Source organism: Heloderma suspectum, chromosome 10 (assembly GCF_057233095.1).
Source record: "Heloderma suspectum isolate Gila_16-S chromosome 10, 16-S_ref, whole genome shotgun sequence".
In the NCBI taxonomy this organism is placed as follows: Eukaryota; Metazoa; Chordata; class Lepidosauria; order Squamata; family Helodermatidae; genus Heloderma; species Heloderma suspectum.
Window position 1 is genome coordinate 18,701,942 of NC_139467.1, and position 24,870 is coordinate 18,726,811.

General features: G+C 48.9%; 2 protein-coding genes across 7 annotated transcripts in view; one reads left to right on the top strand and one right to left on the bottom strand.

Annotated features, from left to right (window-relative positions):
* The window catches only part of HAUS5 (HAUS augmin like complex subunit 5), a 28,969-nt gene extending 18,622 nt beyond the window's left edge, over window positions 1-10,347 (top strand). For 2 of the 4 annotated variants that reach the window (XM_084815382.1, XM_084815379.1), the window contains 7 exons: window positions 1,152-1,314; window positions 2,297-2,377; window positions 2,839-2,984; window positions 3,492-3,606; window positions 5,216-5,354; window positions 6,197-6,329; window positions 8,601-10,347. In XM_084815382.1, the coding sequence (XP_084671508.1) occupies window positions 1,152-1,314; window positions 2,297-2,377; window positions 2,839-2,984; window positions 3,492-3,606; window positions 5,216-5,354; window positions 6,197-6,329; window positions 8,601-8,736 (913 nt within the window). In that variant the 3' untranslated portion in view covers window positions 8,737-10,347. The remainder of the gene's footprint in view (window positions 1-1,151; window positions 1,315-2,296; window positions 2,378-2,838; window positions 2,985-3,491; window positions 3,607-5,215; window positions 5,355-6,196; window positions 6,330-8,600) is intronic. The other 2 variants (XM_084815383.1, XM_084815381.1) reach the window with 1 other exon arrangement.
* Window positions 10,211-24,870, bottom strand: part of ETV2 (ETS variant transcription factor 2) — a 33,171-nt gene continuing 18,511 nt past the window's right edge. The window contains exons 3-10 of one of the 3 annotated variants that reach the window (XM_084815388.1): window positions 22,345-22,445; window positions 19,742-19,826; window positions 17,555-17,734; window positions 17,216-17,281; window positions 14,835-15,011; window positions 13,406-13,597; window positions 12,442-12,560; window positions 10,211-11,265 (exon numbers count right to left, since the gene is read on the bottom strand). In XM_084815388.1, coding sequence (XP_084671514.1) covers window positions 11,080-11,265; window positions 12,442-12,560; window positions 13,406-13,597; window positions 14,835-15,011; window positions 17,216-17,281; window positions 17,555-17,734; window positions 19,742-19,826; window positions 22,345-22,362 — 1,023 coding nt within the window. In that variant the 5' untranslated portion in view covers window positions 22,363-22,445 and the 3' untranslated portion in view covers window positions 10,211-11,079. The remainder of the gene's footprint in view (window positions 11,266-12,441; window positions 12,561-13,405; window positions 13,598-14,834; window positions 15,012-17,215; window positions 17,282-17,554; window positions 17,735-19,741; window positions 19,827-22,344; window positions 22,446-24,870) is intronic. The other 2 variants (XM_084815391.1, XM_084815390.1) reach the window with 2 other exon arrangements.

A 24,870-nucleotide genomic window follows, 5' to 3' on the forward strand; every position in this document is an offset into this window, starting at 1 on the left:
CTCCTCTGTGAATTTGTCCAATCCCTTTTTAAAGCTATCCAAAATGGTGGCCATCACTACATCCTGTGGTAGCAAATTCCATAGTTGAACTATGCACTGTGTGATGGATTCCTTTTATCTGTCCTGAATCTCCCACCAATCAGCGTTGGAGATAAAACAGTTTTCAGGACTGAGAGTTCTCAACCATTGTAGAATTTTAAATTCTGTACCAAGGGTCCGCAGGATGTAGATCTGAATCTACTTGGCGATTTGCAGTAGATCACCTCCCAATTGTTCAATAGCAGCAGGAGCAACTAAATGGCTTTCTTCACCTAAATGATGCTGCTGAAATTGTACAGTGACTAGGGGTGAACCTTTTTGGTGAAAGGGCTGTGAGTTCAGTTCATTTCTGGTATTCACAGAGCTGCCACTGCCTAAGAGGTGAAGGAGGCAGTTGCCTCTGGCACCGAATACACCGGGGTGCAGACAGCAGCCCCCGACAAAGCCAACCCTCCCATGAAAGCGCACAGGGTGCTCTGAGCACTTCTGATTTGGAATTTATTTGAAATTATTTTTAGACTGTCTTCAAGGCAGGAACCCTCTCGAGCCACTGTACAAGACAAAAACAATACAAAAAGATGTAAACTATGATAGCCTAGCAATAAAGAAGTGTTCAATAAAAATACTGTTAAAAAAACAGATGGAAGCAAAAGATATGGGGCCTCACTCTTAAGGAAAAAGTCACAGAACAACTCAAGTTCCAAAGTGGTGAAGCAACCTCAGACCATTTTATGAGACTTTCCAGGCGTTTATTGAATCAGCAATATGAATATAGCTTCCCTATACCTGCCAGCTTCCCATGGTCAACTTTGGAGAGACTTCAGGCTGAAATAGCTTGGAACGCATTACACAACACAAACTAGTCAACATGTTCCCCCCTGTTGAAGCATTCAATATAGGGCCAATAATGGAATGAAGTATATTGAAATCATTGGTGTCTGATGTGTTTACCTGTTGTTGTTTTTATTACAAAAAAATTAAAAAATACTATAACGGATAATACCAATAAAACCTGCCACCCAAAAGATAAACAACACAGGTTTTGTTAATGGGTTGCGCCTCCCCACACTTGCTTGCCCTGCTGACTTTGTTCCTCCCACCCCCAAATCTAGAGCTGTGTTTGAGCTGCAACTCCGGGCCATGAGATTACGGGGATACCGGGATGGGTTGCTGCAGGGCTGCCGCAAGCTGGAGGAGGTGGTGAGGACCCGACATGCAGAATTGCAGGGCTTGCAGGCAAAACGCCAGTGCATCATGGACTTCCGCCACCTGGTAGTGAGTGCTTGGAAGGGACGATTGGTTTGGGGGACGAGCAAGGGGTGCAGGGTTTTGGCTTGGGCCCAGTGAGCTATGGGGGTGGGATCAAACTGCAGTCCACTGTTGTGTTTGGTCATGAGGCGACAGTTCAAATTCTTGCTTAGTTTTAACGCAGGGGTGAGCAATATGTGGCACACCAGTCCTGCCACCCCCCCCAAAAAAAGTTTACTTTAAAAATAATTGGCAAAAAAGGCACCTGGAACACTACAGGGTGCTCTAAAGGTCAAATCTAGCTTGGTCGCATGCTGAATTTGACCCTTTTAGGGCTCTGTACTTGCCAGGGATGGGGGGTGGGGAGAAAATGGCCCCTGGACCTTCCAAAGTTGCCCACCTTTGCTGGGTGGTTCTGAGGAAGTTGCTGCTTCCATTACCTAGCTGCCATCGTTGCGTAGCTTGAAAGTGCGCTACCACAATTGTATTTCTTTGTTTGAAGTATTTATATACCCCAACTTTCTGCGCGTACTTCAAGGCAGTTCATAAAAATAACACAATACAATTAACTCAGCCATATACAGAATGGAATAAATGGCAATGTAAAATATAACTTCTGGGGAGCAGAATTCCAGGCAGTTGGGTTGGAATGTGCTAGCGGTCTTCTGATCTCTGAAGGGCTGTCGCACAGAAGATGAAGCAGATTTGTTGTCCGTTGCTGTGGAGGGTGGGTCTGGAACCAGTGGGGGGAAATTGCAAGGAAGCGGATTTCAACTGAACATTAAGGGAGACTTCCTCATGACGAGAGCTGTTTGACAGTGTAACAGTCTGCCTTTGGAAGTAGTGGGGCTCTCCTTCACTGGAGGTGCTCATGCAGGGGCTGGGCATCCATCTGTCAGGGATGCTGTACTTGCAAAATTCCTGTATTGAAGGGCGGGTGGGGTTGGACTAGATGACCTCCCAGGATACCTTCCAATTTTCTGATTCTATTACTGCCTCCCTCCTGCAGAAGGAGAAACAGGAACACATCCGGGCACTCATCAAGGGCACTTCGTTTATTAAGTCCCAGCTTCGCAAGGACCAGGCTGAGGTGAGACCTTCGCTTTGCTTCACTTATTTATTGAATGGTGAGCAAAATCTGATCCTTGGAAACAGGGAAGATGAGTGGTGTGGGGGTGGGGGTGGGGGTGGGGTCAGGCTAAGGCGCATCAGTGGCGTTTGAGAGGGCTGTTGAGTTGTCTCATTGGGAAAAAAAACACACTCCTGCCTGAATCCCTGGAGAGCTGCTGCCAGACCAGTATTGTCAATACTGACAAGATGGATCAGTGGTTTGACTCAATATAAGGCCGCTTCCTATGTTTCTGCCAGGGCTTTTCCTCATCCAAGGAGGGCTAGTCTGCAACACTGAGGACTAGAAACCTTTTTACTTAATAAGAAATTAACTGAGGATAGCGGGGTGCCATTTCCTGCGCCGGAAATAGGTTCTGTTCTTACTTGGTGCACTTGTGACCACGTTGACTTATAGAGTGTCTGTCTGTCTGTCTCTTTCAGATCCAGGACTTCATAGAGAAGAAATTGCTGCCTCAGGCACAGCGGCTGGAGTTGGAGACGCAGCAGCTGCATGACCAGGTGGACCACACGGTCCGGCAGTTTGGGGCCGTCGCCCTACCTTGCCTGCTGCGCCGTAAGCTCCCTGGGTGAGTCCTTCCCAGGTGTTTCCTGACGGGGAAGTGTTGCTTTAAGCTGGCAGCTGGCGGTGGGAAAGCATGTTTTGTAGAAGACGATTATTCAGATCCCTGAGAATGTCATCTTTTAAGAAAAAGAAGTTAGGACTGAAAGCGTCTGGCTTAATGTCTCTTGAAATCTTAGAAGCCAGAGAAGCGACTGCAATACAGAGTGTTGCCGGGGAGGGCGGTGGGCATCTGTGTCCTGGCACCTCCCATAATGAGCAAAACTAGAATAACCCGGGCAATGTAGCAGAAATTGCAGGTTCTGCAGAATAGATGGATTTGCATGATTTATACAGGTTTCGGAACTTGACATTTAAGTGTGGAGTACATATATCCCTTGACAGTGGTGCACGTTGGGTATATTCCACGATCACACCAAACTGGCAGCAGCAGCAGCGGAATGAATCTTCCTCAGTCAGCTTAAGACCCAGGGTTGGCGCACTGAGAGCCTTTATTTCTGCCCCCGCCTTCCAGGTCTCAGTGCATCCCTGCCCACGAGCTTTCTATCCACCGCCTGAGCCGCACGGCACCAGCCGAGTACCGGGCCTTCCTGAATGTCTGCAGCGGAGCGGCCTTCCCCCTTTACAAGGTTTGTGCCCCCTTGCTGTGGGCTTCGGGAGGTATCCAGGATAACTAGACCGGGGGGGGGGGGGGTAGAAGGTAGATCCAGACCTACTGGAAGATCTCTGGGTGGATTTCAGTACGCAAGAACATGAGAAGCTGCCTTACACTGGGTCAGACCCTTGGTCCATCTAGCCCAGTATTATTGACACCGACTGGCGATAATACTGGGCTAGGCCCTTAACTACCAGCGGCACAGCCTGTCTGCATGGGAAGTCACTAGGAACATAGGAAGCTGTCTTACACTGGGTCAGACCCTTGGTCCATCTAGCCCAGTGATGTCGACACTGACTGGCAGCGGCTCTCCGGGGTTTCAGGCACAAGCCTTTCCTCGCCCTACCTGGAGATGCCCAGGATTGAACCTGGGGCCTTCTGCATGCAAAGCACGTGTTTACTCGTGACCTGCAGCCTCTCCTATTGGCCAGGATTTATGTAGATTGGCAAAGGTTTCTGATTCTCGGTTCTTTGGTGATAGTAGAAATAAAATGATTCCCTTCATGATTCATCCCATGAAGCTGAATATCTTTAATTCTAAGTGTCTTTCTCTTCTTTCTTCTTCCTTTTTTTTTTTTTTTTTGCACCAAGCTCTGGTTGATAGCTCTTGGGGTTCTAGCAAAAACCTAACCAAACCCAAAGTATATCCTGCAAGCCTGAAGTCTGGCCACTCCTGGACAAGACGAAGCAATTTGGGTTGGATCATTTTGGAGAGGTTGTGGGTTTCCCTCGTCCACCCCAATAGTCGACCATAATAACTCAGTGGCAGAGCACATCACACTGGTCCAGTCCCTGACACTTCCAGCTAGAAAGGATCAGGTAGCTGGTGATGGGAAGGACCCTTGGCCACCAGAGGCTGCTGCCAGTTGGAGTAGTTCAGCCTTCCCCAACCTGGTGCCCTCCAGGGTTTTGGACTTCAGATTCCTTCAGCCTCGGCCAGCATGGCAAATGGTCATGGGTGCACGTGGTGTGGAGACTGTGGATAGGGAGACGTTTTTCTGTCTCTCATAATACTAGAACCCAGTGGAATCATCCCATAAAGCTTATTGGTGGGAGATTCAGGACAGATCAAAGGAAGGCCTTCTTCACACAGCACACAATTAAACTATGGAATTTGCTACCACAAGACATAGTGATGGCCACCAATTTGGATGGATTAAAAGGGGGTTAGACAAATTCCTGGAGGAGAAGGCTACCAACGGCTACTAGTCATGATGGCTGTGTGCTACCTCCAGTACCAGAGGCGGTAAGCCTATGTACACCAGTTGCTGGGAAACATGGGTTGGGGGGGTGCTGTTGCTGTCATGCCCTGCTTGGGGGTTTCCTGTGGGCAGCTGGTTGGCCACTGTGTGACGAGAATGCTGGACTAGATGGCCCTTGGTCTGATCCAGCAGGGCTCTTATGTGTTGGGAGTGGTCGTCCAAAACATTTGGAGGGCCCCAGGTTGAGGACAGGCTGAAGTGGGGTAAATGGACAACTGGACTGACCTGGTCTAAGGCGGCTTCCCAGGTTCCTATAATCCTGGATGGATTCTGCAACAGTCAATGTGGGTCTAAGCTGCACTCCCCCCTGCCTTTCTGCAGGCCCCCGAGCAGCTGCTCCCCCACATGGCAGAGCTGAAGAAGGTGCTCCTTTGCCTCCGTGCCTGCCTGGGTTCCAAACAGAGGGCTTTGGGGAGCCTACAGTGCCAGCTGGAGAATGCCTCTGAACCCAATGTGCAAGGTGAGTTGGGTTTCGGGCATCTTTCAAGCCCTCACTTGGCATCCTTCTCCCGTGCTTGACAGAACCAGCCGATCCTGAAGAATGTACTTCCTTCTTCATACCTTTTGCTTATTGGTGGAAACAGGCAGCCACATGTACATGCGCAAAAATGATTTCAGAAGTCTGGATCATTTTTTCCCCATTCTGTAAGCAGAGATGGAGGGAGTGGGGGTGCCCCAAGGCCGGCCATAAAATCTGAAACCGAAGGTAGGAGACAAAAGCCAGGGTGCACACCTCCAAGCACAGCACCCTAGCCGTCATGTGATCCTCCCCATACCACAGGGATGGGGAACGTGTGGCCCTCCAGATGTTGTCGGACTGCAACTCCATCATTCACCATTGGCTGGGCTGTCTAGGGTTGATGGGAGTTGCAATCCAACAGCATGTGCAGGGGCTCAAGTTCTCCACCCCTCCCATACAGATCCCTTCCAACGGTCCATTAGATTGGCGGGCACAAGAGATGGGGGCCTTCTCCGTGGTGGCCCCATCTTTCTGGAACTCCTCACAGGATGTACACTCAACTTTGGCTGTTTTTAAATGGGCCTTAAAGCCATTTTATTTCACTCTGATGTTAATTGCAGGTGCTAGTCTGGTACTAACTGGTGTCTTACCTTTGATGGTCTAGATTGGGATCAGCTTGTGCTCCTGTTTTAGTTGAGCATGTTTTATGTGTTATATATTTGATTTGTGGTTTGTATTCTAAATTAGATTTTTTTCCTATGATGTTGTAAGCCACTTTGTGAAGGGTTTCCCTTGAAAAGCGTGGTTTGAAATGAATGGATGACTTTGTTCTCTGTTGCCAGCCCTAGTGCGAGAGGTGCAGGTCCACGATCAGGAGCAGGCTCGCGAGCTGCTGCCCCGGATCCAGCGGGTGACAGAGCAATGCAGGTGTCGCATAGAGCGTTGGCAGGAGGTGCAGGCTGTTCTAGATGCTTGGTGAGTGGGGCAGGGGGGCATCAAGAACAACAGCCAGTATGGTGTAGTGGTTGGAGCAGCCTTGCCCCGCCTGATGCCCTCCAGGTGTGTTGGACTACAACTCCCATCATTCCCAGCCAGCACATTGGCATGTTTGGAGGAAAGGAGTGGGAGACCCGGGTTCAAATGCCCGCTCAGCTATGAAACTCACTGGATGATCTGGAGCCAGTTGCTATCACTTGACCTAACATAATTCGCAGGGTGGTTGTGAAGGTAAAATAGTGGCTGAACGGGGAGGGGAAGAACCACATATGTCTCCTTGAGCTCCTTTGGAGGAAAGTCGAGAGATGAATGGAATAAATAAGGGGTCTAACAGGATCACTTTGAACTTCTGAGGCCAATCTTAGGCAAGCAATGCTGACTGTAGTTCTTGCTCCTAATAACTAATAACTGGATAATAATAGTCCAGAGTGCACGCTTATTTTGTGTGGAGCAGTAGAACCAAACAGGCCCGGCCAGAGCTCTGCCTGAACTAATTGGGCTTTCTAGAACAGGGATGCAGAACTGAGGGCTGCATTCAATTTCAGAGACGCTCTCGGGGCCTGCAGTCCAGTGGTGGGTGAGGCCAAAGGTGAAAGGGGCAGGGCTAAAATGCAAAAAAACACCAACCCGTTTCAGCTGAAGGCTTTCACTGCCAGTAACTAAGCCTTAGGAGAGGCATTTCAACTTATTAGAATAGGGCAAAAACCTGGGGAAAAAACACACAGGTGGGGGAAGGGGGTGTGGCCATCTGAGGAATTCCAGGCGGGCCAGATTTAGCCCATAGGCCTGATGCTCAACACCCCTGTTACTTTACAGAGCAATACTATACATGTTTAGACAGGAAAAAGTCCTACAATTCCCAGCATTCCCCAGCCAGCCATGCTTGCTGGGAATTGTAGGACTTTTTTCTGTCTAAACATGCATAGGATTGTGCCCTTATTTATTACATTCTTGTACTGCCGAATAGACAAAGCTGTCTGGGCGGTTCACAACAATTAATAGAATATGTGCTGCAATATCTTCCAAAACAGAGGGGTTCTGTAATGGGCATCTCTGTGGTCAGGGATCCTTGCAGGTAGAGAACTTGAGAACAACTGATGATGGATAAGTGGCACAACAGCACTTTAGTCCAAAGGTATTTTGCTTCCAACTACCATGATGAATGTTCTTTCAGATCAGCACTGTTTCCAAATCCAACTTTTGTGTGGAGGGGGATCAATAACAAAGCAAAAGTAGCATGTGCATCAACACATTTGGTATTGCTATAAATATACGTCCCCTCGCATTCTCGTACTTTTCCTGTGTCTTCATGTAGATAGTTAGCCAAGTAGTCATGCTTCCCTTTGAAGGGGATGTCCACAGTACCGTATATGTTACCTCTGTAAAAATAATGCCATTGGTGATAGGATTGGTCTAAGCATGTGCAGCAAAGGGTTGTGTTTTTTGCGGGGGGCAAGGTATTTTGAATATCCCAAGCTAGAGAGGTCTTTTACCATAAAGACAGTGGAGGCTGGTAGCTCTGATTTTGATGGGGTTGTGAATCAATTCTTAGTTTCAGTCAAAACCAGCCTGAACTTTGAAGGACCTATTCAAGGCACTGAACCCTATCTCCAAAATAGGCTCAGCACCTTGGACAGCTCCTTTAGAGTTCTGGCTGGTTCCGACTGAAACCCAGAATGGATGCACACCCCCACCAAAATCAGAGCCACAAGCCTCCACTGCAAAAAGATGCTTCTGTGCAAGCTCTCTTATGGGTGAACCTGTGCACCTTTACCGCATGTTACCACTGCCATCCAGGTTGCGTGAGAGAGCATCTCCCAGCTGATTTGGCATGCTCTTTTCTGCACATGCAACTCCCATTTTCAGTATGCAGCTGGTAGTGAAGTATTTTGGCCTCACCTGTCTGCTGAGCTCCTGACCTAAATGGTGAAGCCCAATAGTTCTAGCTGATGCTTCCCATGAACCACAGTTGGACCCTTGAAGATATCCCAGAATCTTCTGCACTGGGCAGGGATTGGACGTTTGAAAGCATCCCAGAATCCTGTGCAACAAGTAAGGATTTTTCTGGCATGCAGTCGAGCTTCGAAAGTGAGCTCCTTGTGGAATTTGAAAACCACTGATGTCATGTGAGGAGGCCTTTGTCTCTTCCCTGGGAGGTGGCTTCATATGAGGGGGCTCTTAACATGCCTAAAAAGCAGTTTGCACAGAGGCTGAGCCTGCCTGCAACTCATCCCTGTTCTCCCTTCCCAGGTGGGAACAACCAGGACAGTTTGTGCTCCCCGGCGAGCGCCGCCATGGCTTCACGTTGCAACAGTGGCTGGAGCGCTGGACCCTAGCGGCCAAGACCCTGCAGCAGCAGCAACAGAAGCAGCACAGTTGGGCCTGAGTCAACAGGAACCGTGGTGGGTTCAAGGCAAACCCATTCAGCCTGGCTGGAGTAGATTTCTAAGGCCACTTGTGCTCATTGCTGAAGGGGCGTGGCACGTGGCTTAGTTATCCAGTTAGTTCTGCCAGGTTGCTGAGGGGTGGAATTGCAACTGTATTAAGGTGAGGGATGCTTTTCTTCCCATGCGCCTGCCCCTGCCCTTTGGGGGAAGTAGGAAGTAGCGTTGTAGGTATGATTGACAAGCAAGTAGAACATGCCTTCGTATTTTCTTTTCTGATTCTTTGTAATAAATATAAATGCATCACCTTCAACTTATTTGCTCTATCTTGCATCCTTTTCATCCCCTGGGATGTGCCCACTACCAATTTCTAACTTCTGCAAGGAGTGACGGCAAAATACACGCTGCCCTGGTTTTATTATCAAAAGCGATTGCAGCTGTGGTTTCCCACTTGCGTACACGTGGATCCCTTATTGTGGGGGTGCGAAAGGTGTGGCCCGTGGGTTTCATGTGGCCCACCAAGCCATTTCTGGTGGCCCACCAAACCCCCCGCATCTGCCACCCCAGCGGCATTGCCTATCCCTTCCTTATCTCCTATCTCTGATGAGAAATCGGAGATGAGTAAGGGATTCCATTGGTTGTGCATTTGTGTGCCCAACGGAGCCTGCTGGGGCAAAAGGATTATGTGCCCTTTCGTTATTCGTTCATTATCACCCACAGAAATGACGGTCTTGACATCTTAATAGAATAAATAGTCACTGAAGAATAGAAGGGATGTAGATTAGATAGGGTAAGATGAATAGGTTAGTTAACATATTTTTTTTTAATTAAAGAAAAAAAGACTGGTTGAAGGTGGGCATTCAGAAAATGGAAGGCCTACCATCTTACTGTGAAATGGGGACTCTTAAATACACTGCAGTGTAAGTTTAACACAGCCAGGAAAAAGACTATGTAACATGCCAAAGCTATTTCACTGGATCTCTCTCTTGCTCTACTAAATATCTTTAGGGCTAAGTGCTACAAGTATTTGTTTACTCTCCTTTTTTTTAACAACATATGAATGTTGCCAAAAACTGGAGAAATAGTTTTAACCCTCTAACTTTAACAACCTAGTATCTTGGAGTCCGAAATAAGTGACAGTGCAATCCTTAACATGTCTACTCAGGAGTAGGTCCCATTGAGTTCAGTGGGGCTTCAAGATCCCAAATTAGAGGGTATAGGACTGCAGCCTGAGAAACTGGCCTGTTAGACCAACACCGCAATCTTACGCATGCTCAGCTGGGTGTAAGCGATGGAACAGTAGCCATAGTCGTGCTTAAGATTGTAGTGCATGCTGTGTAATGAACTACCATCCTGGTGCTTCCTTTCAAAAATGCCACTTATATACTGCATATATAGTCCCAAGCTGCACAACCCTCCTTTAAATATTCTGCTTTGTTGGGTTCATCATAGTTTTGTTGCATAACACAGCCATGTACATGATGCTTTACAATTTATTTAGGGATTCAGGCAACTTACAGTCAGTATCATAAACATTATTAAACCATTATTTTTTAAAACTAACATGTCATAAAACAATTCTTAATCCAGACCATTAAAACAATATTACAGTTTAAAACAGAGAGCAGTGACAGTTTAAAATCTTGCTCATTATGTTTAACTAAAGGCAACTTGAAATAAAAACCGTCTTTAAGGCCTGCTTAAAAGCAAAAAGGAAGACGCCAACCATCCCTCACTTGGGGAAGAGTTCCATAGAATGAGAGGGCAAATCCCTTTCCCAAATTGCTTACAATCTGGAAATCAACACAAGAGAGCTAAGTGTAAATTGGGGTGGGGGGTGAGGGAAATGGAGGCAATGGTAGGGGTGGGGAATGCTCTCCAAGTGGTAAAATAGTTTAATTGGTAAAATATTAAGCCAATGGGACAATGCATTGTTTGTGTCTAAACCCTAACGAATTATACTTGCCGAAAGAAAAGTGTACTTAACTATCCAGGCATTCTGTTTCTGACCAAATCCTGCCAAGTTGTGCAACCTCGGTCTTTACTACCTTATTTCCTGCTCCATGGATAAAAAGAGACACAACCCACCCACCCCTTGGCCGCCTCTGCCAAACGGCAAAACCTGCTCCCGTTGGCATGCATCTGCAAACACCCCATCAGTTTGCACAGTTTCTGGGAAACTTGCAGTGAGCATCAGCAGCCCTGGCAGGGGAAGGGGGCACTGACATTATACCAGTCTTGTTGCCTGCTTTGCTCTTAAGCTAAGCTGAAAGGAGCTGTAATAGAAGTCCACGGAGGAGCTGTTCCTGCTCTTGGAGAGGCCCTTCTTACGATGCTGATGGGCTCTAGCTTGGCAATGTCTCGGCCAATTCGCCCAGCAGGCCATGGAGGTCGCAGACAAAGCGGTACACATACCGCTGCCCGCTGGTCTTGTGAATGATGTTCTTGTGATAGTAATAGCGCAGCCCACGGCTCAGTTTTTCATAGGTCATGCGGGGCTTGTTCTTCCGCTTGCCCCAGCGCCTTGCCACCTAGTGGGAGTTTATTTATTTATTTTATTAAATTTCTTAATTGCCCATCTGGCCGGTCACCCAGCCACTCTGGGTGATGTACAATAGTACAAACAGTTTAAAACAGTAAAATTACACATTAAAACATCATATTGCTAAATATACCCTAACCCACCCGAAATGCCTGCCTGAACAATCACGTTTTCAAAGTGTGGCGGAAGCTCATTAAAGAGGGGGCATGGCGGAGTTCCCTAGGGAGGGAGTTCCACAGAGTGGGAGCCACCACAGAGAAGGCCCTCTCCCTTGTCCTCTCCAGCCTGGCTGTCGGGACAGAGAGAAGGCCATCCGAGGCTGATCTCGTTGAGCAGCCTGTCTGGTGTTGCTGGAGGGGCTCCTTGACATAGGCTGGGCCGGAACTGTATAGGATTTTAAAGGTCAAAACCAACACCTTGAATTTGGCCTGGAAACAACTGGTAGCCAGTGCAACTCCCTCAGCACCGGAGTGATGTGATCATGCCGGCAGCTGCCTTTAATCAGGCGAGGGGCAGGGGGAAGATGTGTATTTTGAAAGCTGTCCGTGGGTTCAGTCATCTAAAGGACTCATTTTACCCCAGTTTGCTGCTGAACATGCACTAGACAGAAGAGGCATATCAAATCCTGTCTCTTGTACTTGCATGACAAGTACCAGGCATACAGGACCAAGGGCCAAATCCAGTTCATCTGGAGTCCCCCAGATGATCATGCCCCTTCCCCCTGGCCTCACCGCTTTTCTTCCAACCACCAACTGTTTGGTGGTTTCCTGGCTTTTGTGCCATTGTTTCTCCATTCTAAAAAGTTTGAAATGCCTCTCCTACTGCTTGCCTACTGGCAGTAGGAGCTTTCAGCTGCAATACGCTGGTATTTTGGGCCCCACCCTTTTTGTGATTGGCCCACCCATCGCTGCAGTGCGGCTGCCAAGAGTTTGTACGAAATGGGATGCAGCCCTTAGGCTGAAAAGGGTTCTTCACCCCTGGTCCATAAAGACTAGAAACTTGACTTAATTCAAAAACAAAAAAAAATCCAACCCTGCCATTTTCATGGGTATGTCCAAATCAAAGTTTTCTTTTGTGTGGCATGAAAGCCGATTCATTCCTGTGAATCGTGATCAACGACAACCCCTTTGGTGCACAAGCCAGGTGAAGGAAAGTGGGGCCTCACCTCATGGGGATCACAGAGTTTGAACTCCCAGTCGTTCCCTGTCCAACAGATGAAAGCCTGGCATGAGCCATCCTGGAGCAGCTCCAGCAGGAAGCGCCACAGCTGGATGGGACCAGAACCTGCCCAGAAAAAGAGCCAGGGAGGAGGGGTGGCAGTTAAGCAGGGCTTAAATGGAGCTGGGGCCAGGGAGCTGTCTGAATGCCAAGAGTGCAGGGGGAAACGAGAGTTTTTCTGAAGCGCATGAAAAGTGTTTATTTCACTGTTAAGAAACTTGTCATCAACAACATCAGAGATGAAGGGGAAGGGAAGCGTGGTCTTCCCTTCCACCCCTGACAATCTGCTTTTTATTATCCATATGCTGCTTTGGGGGGGGGGGGATCATTTGAAGTGGTATGTACAAGATTAAATAAAAACAACAAAATTGCAGGAAAAACGATTGCAAAAATCACACAGATAGCAGCTTCAAAACCTTTAAATCTGCTTGTAAAGGTTTGAAAGATCGCCCGCACAAAATGAACGCAACAGGTGGTCTATAAAAGATACCTGAAAGCCAAAAGAGGAGGTTGGCAGACTTTCAAGGATAGGCCATTTGACAACTTTGAAACCACCACCGAGAAGGACCCATCTGATCTCCAGTGTCGACAGGATGGAAAAAAGGGATTCCAAACTTGATCTTAATTGTTGGGCAAGTTTGTATTGAGAGTAGGCTATCTGTAAGGTTACCTGGCCCTGGGCTGTTTGGGGCAGACTTCCCCAACCAGGAACCCTCCCAATGGTTTGGACTACAACTCCCAGAATTCCTGACCATTGGCCATGTTGGCTGGGGCTGATGGGAGTTGAAGTCCAAAACATCTAGAGGGCACTAGGTTGAGGAAGCTGGTTTAGGGCTTTGAAAGCTGACACTGGCACTTTAAATGTCTCCCATGTCTGTCCCATCCACCCCAAGGTCCTTGATCAGTGTTACCTGTGTGATCCCTATGGGACATGTTGGTAATACTGGTGTCACTCCAGCCCCTTAACTCCCTTTTTCTCCGGATCCTAACTGGTGGCTCACATTGACACGAATCGCAGTCTGAGACACAGGGTTGGCTGAAAGCGTCTGGGCCAGGTGTGTCTCTCCAATTATGGGGTGCCGTGGCCTTCCAAAAAGCTTGTCCTGGAGGGATAATGGTGCATGAGAGTAAGCTTAAAAGCAGGTAGGCAATGCCAGATAGAAGTCTTAGAACCTTGGGGGAGGCTGAGCAGAGAGTGGGGCTTCGATGCCCTGTATCCATTCTCCCCCCCCGCCCCATTGCCGATTTGGCAGCAGCTGAATTTGGGGAAGTACCATACTCCACGGCAGAACACCTGCACTGCATACAGAAGGCCCTAGATTCTATTCTGGGCATCTCCAGGTAGGGCTAGGAAGGAATCCTGCCTGAAAACCCTGCATCTCCAAGTAGGGCTAGGAAAACCTGGCATTTCCAGGAGGGCTAGGAAGAAATCCTGCCTGAAAACCTGGCATTTCCAGGTAGGGCTAGGAAGGAATCCTGCCTGAAAATCCTGGAGAGCTGCCTTGCTTTGAAGCAGAATTGCACTTCTGGAAGCCTCCCACACATCTTGAGTGAAACAAAAATCGCTGTTTGCTGCTACTGTGCCACCAAAATGTGCTTGGCCGGGCCCCTGGGGGGTGCAGCCTCCTGTGTGTTCCGGGGGGCAGTTGGCCCCCTGACCCCCAGAAGTTGCCCTCCCCGCTCCAGCTCAGCCTTCCGCCCTCCAAATGTGTTGGACTGCAACTCCCATCATCCCCAGTCAGCATGGCCTGTAGTCTACCTCAAGACCCGACTACCTTCATTCTGTCGCTCAGGCCTAAGTTCATGGCCATCACCACATCCCGCAGCAGTAAATTATGTATGGCAGCTGGCAAGGCCTTTCTCCTCTCTTTACCTCTTGTGAAGAAAGACTGTGGCTTGGCGGTAGAGCACCTGCTTGGCAAGCCAAATGTCCCAGGTTCAATCTCATGTCCAGGTTGGGCTGGGAAAGACCCCTCCCTGAAATCCTTTAAAGGCTGCTACCAGCTAAACTGACTAGGGGGGCTTCAGGGTTGTGGGATCTACTTCATTGCCTGTTTGTTTTTACTAGAACCAAAGAAATCCTTTGACACACAAATCCACTCTTGATTCCACACACACACCCCCCCAAAGTATTTTTCTGCGATTGAAGAGAAAAATGTTTTTCACTGTTGCAGTTCTTGGGCGCTGAGAGTCAAAAACTCTTGGCTGATCTACTGCAAATCTCCCAGAATTTCTCCAGTAAATCTCAGTCTGCCTTCTGCCACATCCCTGAAACCAACAATGCCGAGTCAGATGGGCCAGTGGTCGGATGCGCGATAAGACAGCTTCCGCTGTTCTCACCTTTCCCTTGCTGTTCCTGCTGACCTCCAAGCACCGGCTGGGAGGGGGACAACTGTTCTTCTGGGGCACAGGGGTACAGAGGAGAAGGTGAGGTCTGAGGACCAAGGGGGCCAGTGTAGCAGGGACCCTCAAGGCTTGTCAAGACACTCTCCTGATGGAGGGCAGCAGGCCTAGAAGCTGAAAGGGATTTAAAGGCAAAAAGGTCATGAGAAGACTGCCGTCCTGCTTGTCTCAGCTTACTTGCACCCACAGCCATTGGGTGCCTCTGAAGATTTGAGGCTTACAGAGGCAAAGGGAAAAAAGGTCAGGCTTAGAAGCCTGGGTTTGGGGGGGGGGGTGTTATCCCTGAGACAAGGAGTTTCATTTCCCTGGTTAAGTTTCAGTTTCATTTCCCCGGGTAAGTCATTTCTTCAGGTTTGAAGCAGTACTTTCAATTTTGTGGGAGGAGGGGATAAAAAGAGACAGTCAGAAAGACCAGAGCAGAGTCGGGGAGACCAGAGCCTGAAGAGGCAGCAGGAAGAAGCAGCCTGGAGAAGTCCAAGTACAGCTAGGGCAAAGGAAATTGCATTTTGCAGCTTTTATTTGCTCCTAAGGCCTTATGTATCACTCAGCTCTATTGCGTAAATACCTTTAGCTGTGAGTTGCTTGCTTTAATTTACCAGTAAACTGTTGTGGTTAAACCCTGTGTCTAGTGTCAATCGCCTCACACCTACATCCTAAACCCCACGTTATTGGAAAGGGGAAGGTAAAAGAAGGGATGTGGGACTCTTAGGGAGGCAACGGATCCTTAAGGAGTTGTTCAGGGGGTCCAGGTCAATGGTGGAACCCCGACAGTGCCCAATGCTCATCTTATACACACAACCATTGGACAGAGTGGTGTAGCGGAATTGGGGCTCACAGGGACGCAGTGCTGGCACTTTTTTATTAGCACATTTTTATTCGTCATCTGCCTCTCGCCCCAGACTTCCCTGTTCCCTCTTAGCTGCAATCCTCACACTACCTGGGGGCAGGGTGGAGGGATTAATGTTCCCAGCAATAATATATTGTTCCCTGCTGTAGCACAAAGCATTTTGGGGTGGCTTGGTCTTGAATGCAGACCCATTAGCTTTACAAAAGACCTGTTCCTCGTGGAGATGAAAAGTGCTTTGTTGCTACAGATTGACCCAGCAATCTGAATTTTGGGGCTCTCCTCAGGGGCATGGTGCTTCAAAATTGGCCACTGCACCACTAATTGGATGGCACCCCAACTCCCTATAGAGCTCCATCAGTAAGTAGCACAAGAGAGGATCTCCTGCGTGTGCCGTGCCACGATTCAGGAACTGCCTCCCCATGGAGATAGGCCAGGCGCCCTCTTTTGTCTGCCCATCTTTTGATGATGCAAACGTCTTTCTTTTTTTTAGCCTTTAATTCAGACTTTCCCAACGTGGTGTCCTTCTGATGCCTTGGATGATGACTCCCATCATCCACAGTCAGCTTGGGGGGCCCTGGCTGGGGATAATGGGAGTCATAGTGCCAACACATCTGGAGGGCACCTCTTTAAGGGACAGGCTGCTTTTATGGATAATTTGCTGTCCTGCAACATTTGCTGTCCTGCAAGTGTTAACAACTTTTTTTAAACTACTGGGAATTGTAATGAATTTTCCACCAATCAGCTTCATAGGATGACCCTGGGTTCTAGTATTTTGAGAGAGGGAGAAAAATGTCTCCCTATCCATATTCTCCACACCATGCATAATTTTGTAGACCTCTATCACGTCTCTCCTTACCCTCCTTTTTTTCCAAGCTAAGCAATCCCAGCTGTTGTCACCTTCTCTCACAGGGGAGATGCTCCAGCCCCTTGAACGTTTTAGTTGCCCTTTTCGGCACTTTTTCCAGCTCTACAATACTATTTCTTAAGGTGTGGTAACCAGAACTGTACACAGTATTCCAAGTGTGGTTGCACCATAGATTGGTATAGAGGCAGTATGATATTGGCAGTTTTATTCTCAATTCCTTTTCTAATTATGCCTATCATGGAGACTGCCTTGTTTACAGTGGCCTCACATTCGATTGATATCTTCACTGAGCTGTCCACCACAACCCCAAGATCTCTTTCCTGGTTGTAACTGCTTGGAACTGAGTCTTAGAAAAGGCATTTCAACTGTTTAGAATGGGGCAGGGGGCTGCGCAAGATCTTGAAAACTACCAAATGAGCGGCAGCCAGGAAAAAGGGGGTGGGACAAGGCCACGTAAGCAATCCCAGAGGGCCCGACTGGGACACAGTGTGGGCCAGAATTGGTCTGCGGACCTGAGTTTCAGCACTCCTGCTCTAATGTGCCCCAAGGTTCCTAAATCTCCCTGCCTAACTGTATCTCTCCTTTCAAGCATCAGTCGAAGCTCACCTCTGTAATCCAGGCAGGAAGACGCCTGTGTCAATTCCACTCTGGTGTTTGTGTACTCAGGGAAACCTGGAAAAGAAATGGGAACACCATTCCATCAAGGATTGTTCACTTGGAACAGCCTTCCCCAACTGGTGCCCTTCAGCGGTTTTGGACTTTGACTCCTATCAGCCCCAGGCAGCATGGCCAATAGTCAATGAGAAATGCTGGGAGCTGCAGTCCAAAACCTCTGGAGGGCACCAAGTTGGGGATAGCTGACCATGTGACTCTGATGTGGCTGGTTCTGGGACTGGCATACTTTTGCAATCATGCTGCAGGATGGCCGCGTAGGGATGTCTTTACCTTTCAAGTTGGACATGTGATGGAATGGCATTTCCTTCTCAAACCCTTCAAGCTCAGCTAGGTAACTCCCGCCAGCCCAGCTCTGTAGTTGCTGGTCCATCTCGTTTTCTGGCAGGAACCAGGAATCCATGGTGCTGAAATCTTCCTCTTGGAAAATCTTCCTGTAATCTCCCATGAAATCTTGGTGGAGGGAAAACAGGGAGAAAGTCCTAAGGGCATCAAGATCTGCTTTCCAGCCAGTGGAGGCTGGCGGCTCCGATTTTGGTGGGTCTGTGAATCCATTCTGGGTTTCAGCCAGAACCAGCCAGAATACTAAAGGAGCTATCCAAGGCGCTGAGCCTATTTGAGGGGTTAGAGTCCAGCACTTTGGATAGCTCAGAGTTCTGGCTGGTTCTGACTGAAACCCAGAATGGATTCACAGACCCACCGAAACTGGAGCCACCATCCTCTACTGTTTCCAGTTGAAAACAACATTCGTCTTTTTGTAGCCTTAACAGCAGCCTGGGCCATATAAGATTGCCCAGAGGCCGTGGTACAAGTTAAAGGCGCATTGCAAGAGGGACTGCTGGGCCTGGTGGGTGCCCATGCCCTGCTGCTGTCCCAGGTCAAACAATTGTGTTCATTTTCCCCTGATCATTTTGAAAACATGTTTTGACGGTAGGGCCAAAGAACAAAAGGAAGCTGCCTTATATCAAGTTAGACTATGGGTCCATCTACCCCGCCGCTATTGTCTACTCCAGTCTTCCCAACCTGGTTCCCTGCAGATGTGCTGGACTACAACACCCAGCATCCCCAGACAGCATGGGGGAGTTCTAGTCCCAACCCATCTGCAGGGCCCCAGGTTGGGGCAGGCCGGTCTGTGCTGATGGGCAGCAGCAGTTCTCCAAGTTTTCAGAAGGAGGTCTTTCCCAGCAACAGAGGAAGCTGCCTTATACCGAGTCAGAGCCCGAGTCCATCTAGCCCAGCATTGTCGACACTGACTGGCAGCAATGGCTCTCCAGGGTTTAAGGCAGGGATTTTTTCAGCCCTCCCTCCAGATGCCCGGACCTTCTGCATGCAAAGCTCGTGCTCTACCTCTGAGCCCCCTCCCCCAAGTGTCATCTGTGACCTCATCCTTTTTAACTGGACAAGGGAGAGTCCATTCAAAGTATGTGCTCAGGGCCTGCGTCAAGGGAAGGCATGGCTGGGCTCCTGCCAAGGGCCCACACCCCAGCAGGGGCCCACTGTCAAGAGCCCCCAGGACTTGCTCCTCCTCTTCACCATCACAACTTGCTTGTTCCCTTGCCTCTTGCTCTGGCCCAGACAACAGTGGCGGTGAGAAAGAGAAGCCGTAGATGCCCCTGCCTGCTTGCTCGCTGGCTCTCTGCCTGCCAACAAGCAAGTGGTAGAAAGAGGATGAGAAGCAAAAGTAGCTGGTGACAATGGCAGTGGGAAGGTGGACTCACTGAGGGAGGGGGCCCATTCAGGGTGTGTCGCCCAAGGGCCCTCAAAACCCTGGAGCCGGCCGTGGCCTGTGTGGTATCGCAGAGCTGGGACCGCTCCTTGGGACCTGCTCTCCTTCCGCGACAGGCCTCGAACCCGCAACCTTCTGCTCTGCAAGTGAGGGCCCTGGCAGATCAGGCAACATGTGCACGCACAAGTCGGGTGTGTACATGCCATAGGAAGTGAAACTTTTTCCCAGTTACTCACAACGCTCTCCAGAACTATTGTCCGACTAGTTCTGGTTTAATGTATTTTGCTCTGAATACCTGCACCAGGAAGCATTCTGCTTTGTGCAATATCGAAAGCTCACGCCCGACAGTGTGGATAATAAATTGCTTCCGTACCGTGATTGCTTCACTTTCACTTTTTTTGTTGTTTTAATTTGGCAGGACTGACATTATTTACTTGAGAGCATTTGGAGGTGATGCTAAAGACTGCTGGATGGTGTCACTACCGATTCTACTCAGGCAGGGTAGAAAGTGAAAGGATGTACCCTTTTTTAGCCACTGTGAACTTTACATTCAAATGGCAGGCATGGGAGATGCAAAAACCCATTTAGGAATGGTTTAAAAATGGCTAAGGTCTTGGAAGCTGTTCTTCCCAATAAAGCTCTATCCACAATGTTAAACAGCATGTTCTAATGTATTGAGCGTGGGGGATACTTTTCCTCCCTGCTGGTAAAAAATAAAAAAAGGAACCCCTTACCTGATACTTCAGTCTCTGCTCCAGTTGGTACCACTTGCATAGGTGGCTCCACCCAAGACTGCCGCCAAGGATCCATGTCTGCAATCTGATGGTGAGAAACAGATTCTTATTTATTTAAGGTGTGATCCTATGGGGATAGGTGGCCACCTCTGAACTCGGAGGCGACTGCCTATCCAAGGCAGGGCAGGAGAAGCACGAAGGGGATTGTTCCCTCCGCGCTTCTCCTGCCCTGCATTTGCAGCTAGACAGCCGATTTCTGGGGAGGAGGCTGCCGAATGACGCATAGGATGTGTCATACTGGCACTTCCGCCTTCCCCACCCCGGAACTCCCCCTGGAATGCCCCGTTTCGGCCACTCCCTGCTCCTCTTCCGAGCGGGGAGCACAGGACCGTTCAATGCTGCTTGCGAGGCAGCGCAGATAGCGGGAAGGTCAGTTCTCCAGGAACCGACCTTGGAGCATGGGCTCGGAGGTCAGTACCCAGAAAACCACATATCCTATGGCCATCTAGCCACTGACTAGCGGCCACAGGATTGCTCCCTTAGTTATTTTATTTACTTGTTACATTTATATCTTGCCTTCCATCCAAGGAGCCCAAGGCGGTGTACATAATCCTTCTCCTCTCCATTTTATCCTCACAACAACCCTGTGAGGTAGATTTGGCTGAGAGTCAGTGACTGGCCCAAAGCCACCCGGTGAGCTTCATGGCCAAGTAAGGACTAGAACACAGGTCCCCTGAGTCCCAGTCCAACACTACCCCACACTGGCTCTCTTTTCTAGCGAGGTCTCTCCCAGCTGCGAGCAGGGTGAGACAGGGCTGGCGCCAGAGGGTGGCGAAGCTGGGCATTTGCCAGGGCTCTGTGACCAGCAGAGGGCCCGCTGATGGTGCTACTTTGTTGCCTTTGCATAGATTATCGAAGGAGCTTAATGACTGAGCGGGGATTCGAACCTGAGCCTCCCTAGTCCTTGTCCGGCACTGTAATCACTGCACCACCCTGACTTTGAGTGTCAAGGCTATACTTTAGAATAATGACTAGGGAGAGGAGGCACAATGCATCCCCCACCAGCACCATGACTGCGTCCTTCAATGCAGAATTTCCATTTGCCCCCAAACACACCATAGGAGTGAATGGCAGCCATTCTTTTACTATATAAAATAATAATAATAATAATAATAATAATAATAATAATAATAATGCTGATGATGTAGCCATAACACCAGACTGTGAAATCTAGAAACCTGGCATGCATACTAAGGGGACCCTAAAGATGTGCTCCTCGGGGTTATTTGCTTTGTTTTTTTAATGCATCAATTAATTTTAAGTAAGTGTGTGTGTGTGTGTGTGTGTGTGTGCGCGCGCGCGCACATGTTTGAAGCCTGCAATGCCAATGTTGCCTCTAGGTGGCAGGATTCCCTAACCAGTACATACCTTTGAGTGGATTCCAGCATGGGGGAATTGGTAGCTAAGCCAGAGTTATTCGCCTGCCCCCCTGCTGTGGAGCAGCCCCCCTCTCAGGGGAATGGAGTGGACAGATTCCTCCATCAGGGGGCTACAGGGATGCACTACACGCAGGAGCTGTGCCCAGTGGCGCCTGCAGGCATCGTTTCATTTGAACTGGGCAGGCACAATGTGTCGAACTCCGACAGCTGTATAAATTTGTTTGAAGGCTTTGCTTGCCTCAAACGACGTTCGCTAGTATAGAACAAAGTAAAAGAATATACTCAGTGGCACTGCTAGGATTGCGGGGGGGGGGGGATCCCTTGTAACACATGGGTGGCAGCCACATGGTAGTTGTTGAACTAAAAACTCATCTGGACATTTTGGCTGGCCCAAGACATTTTGCAGCCTGAGCCAAGGCCAGGGCAGCCACCTCTGGATTGCCAAAAAAAAAGAGGAAATGCATCACCAAAAAAGAAGACGCACGCTTGCATATGCCAAAGTATATGTGTAGATGCAAGCGTAGAAATCATTATCACAATATAAATAGAAACTCCCAGCGTTCCTAACCATTGGGCCAGACCGGCTGGCGCGGATGGGAGGTGAAGTCCTCTTTTTTGGCAATCTGTAAGCGGCCACCCTGGCCCTGCCTCAGGCAGCAAGCTGTCCAGGTGAGGTTTTAGTTCAGCCACCACCACGCGGCTGTCCCCCTCAGTCAATGGCTACTAGTCATGATGGCTATGTGCTACCTCCAGTACCAGAGGCAGTGAGCCTATGTGCACCAGTTATTGGTGGACATGGGCGGGAGGGTGCTGTTGCGCTCATGCCCTTCTTGTGGGTTCCCAGTCAACAGCTGGTTGGCCACTGTGTGAACTAGACTAGATGGTCTGATCCAGCATGGCTCTTCTTATGTTCATAATCCTAGCAATGTCACTGAGGAGATGCATCCCTCATGCTGTCTGGGGGGATGATGGAAGCCATAGTCCAACACATCAAGAGGATGCTAGGTTGGGGAAAGCCGCTCTATCCTCTCCCTGTAGATACCATGTATTGAGCCTGGAACCCGTTGCGTGCAAAGAATGTGCTTTAGCACTGAACTACAGCCTCTGGCCTACACATGGACATTTGGCCCCCTTCCCCCCCAAAAACCCTTTGGTTTTCCTCACCTCTTCACAGTGCTGCATTCTGGGATGGCTGTCCCAGTTGAGTCTCCCTTGGGCAGCAGAGTTCTGGGGGTCCCGCTGCGGCGTCTAGTCGTCTCCTTGGACTGTGTGGTAATGGGGAAGGCAGGATGAGTCTACTCTTCTCTCTGGCTGGTGGAATCCTGCCCCTTTTCCTTGTGAATGAGCTGCTGGATGCTCTCCCCTTGCCTAGGGACTCTGCTGCTGCTGCTGCCCTTTCACCCTCTATTCATAGCCCCCCATCCCTCTGCACTCCCATTGGCTGGATGAGCAGGTTTCGTGACTTTTTCTAAGTTTTCAGAGAGGGGGGGACATGGGCGTTTCCATGTCATCACAGCCAGTGTGTGTGTGCATGAGTGTGTGTGTGTGTATCACGACTCTGCAGTCCCAGAGTGGAGGCCAGGTGGCTGGATTTCGGAGTAGGAGGGAGGGAGGGTCGTGAGAGGAAGTGGGACGGGATTGGAGTGTGTTTATCTCTAGGGAACATGATGCAGTTAGCAAAATCTCCTAAGCAGGCTATTCCGCCCCCCTTAACCCTAATAAATCTTGAAAGGAGACACTACCACTTCCTCCCAGGCCTGTCCTGGGCAAAGCAGCCAGCAAACAGAGAAACGTAAAGAACCCACTTTCCCCATGCCAACAGTAGGCCTTCTACTCTTGAGGCCCAGGACTGGCCCAGCACGTTTTGGTGATCAAGAAACAAAATCCAAATGACGCCTCTAAAAACACACACACACACACACACGTAATTTAATAGTTTGCAGTACAGTTATGAAGGATATGCAGGGTTGACAATGCTGGCATGAGAAGAGCTGGATCGAGACCCTGGCATGAGGACAAGGGTGCATTAAGGTTTTGTCCCCACCATGGTCCCAATCGGAATCGGGATGGGGGGGGCATACTAATTGCAATGGGAGAAATGCTCCTGTTTGCCCCACTGAGGGTTTCCTCTGGTTGCAAATACCAGGCATGGGGAAGGGGGCGCAATTCTGATCAGGAAAGTGGTGAGAGCAAAGGATTCATTTCAAGCCCCCCATGCCATGGTTCTGATCCAGCTTCACACACACACACACACACACGCAATTTAGATTTTAAAAAAAGAAAGAAAATTGTGCACGCCAGGCCAAATCACGTAAATAAGAACGTCACGCATCGTCTGCCCCTCACTGTCCAGGCAGGTTCATATTGAGTAGATAGCACTTGCATTGGGCTCTGAAACTGTAGCTGCCCCAAACCGCTGGGTTCCATTCAGGTACCAGAATTGTTTAATGTCAAGACATGGTAAGCCTAGCCTTGTGCTTAAGGCAGCCTTACCTAACCTGGGGCCTTCCATGTCCAGGATAACCTAGCCACAGTAGTACATGCACTGGTAACTTCCTGATTAGACTACTGCAATGCACTTTACATGGGGCTGCCCTTGAAGACGACTCGGAAGTTGCAGCTAGTGCAAAATGCAGCAGCTAGACTGCCAACCAGAACACCTCATAAAAAATAATATAACGCCAGTTTTAAAAGGAATTGCACTGGCTGCCAATACGCTTCCAGTTGGAATTCAGTTTTGGTGATGACATTTAAAGCCCTAAGCGGCTTGGGACCTCAATATTTGGGGGAGTGCCTCGCCCTATATATGCCTGCCTGAGAACTGAGATCTGTTGGAGGGGCCCTCCATTGTGTCCCACCAGTACGAGGCATACACTATGGTGGGACATGGGAGAGGGCCTTCTCTGCTGTGGAACCCCAGTTCTGGAATGCCCTCCCCTTGGAGGCCCAAGTGGCACAGACATTGGTCTCATTTCAGCTCCAAGTAAAAACATGGCTTTTTACCAAAGCCTTTGAGGGCTAAATGCATTCCCTAGCACATTGTTTTAACTGTTTTATTGTTTTAGATTTTACCTGGTATTACCTTATTTAATGGTTTAATATGTTTTTAGGTCTTTCAATTATTTATTGTTTTATACTGTTTAAATTGATTTTATCTGTATGCCGCCCTGAGATCTTAATGATATAGGGCGGGATATAAAGAAAGAAAGAAAGAAAGAAAGAGAAAGAAAGAAAGAAAGAAAGAAAGAAAGAAAGAAAGAAAGAAAGAAAGAAAGTCAGTCAGTCAGTCAGTCAGTCCGTTGGACTAAACTTCCATCTAGGGCAGCCATGTGTCCCACTTTACAGGGGACACTCCTCTGTTTAAAGATGTCCTCAATTTGAAGGGCTGCGAAGCCTGAAGGGAAAGCAGGGACCTTAAAATTGCCCATTTATTTTTAGCATCCGGGCAGCAGACTGAGCAGGCACACAGAGTACCTGGTCACGCCCTTCCTCACTGTGGTGAGACATATTTGTATTGGATCTCGTATTTAAATCCTAGTAATTATTCCTAAATGTGCATCTATGCATATAAATTAGCACACACAAACTTTATGCCAATCTGCGTCCTCTTTTTGGGGTGATGTGTAAGTGGCCACCCTACATCCACCATCCCCAAACAACAGGGCCAATGTCCATGTTGACTGGGGATCA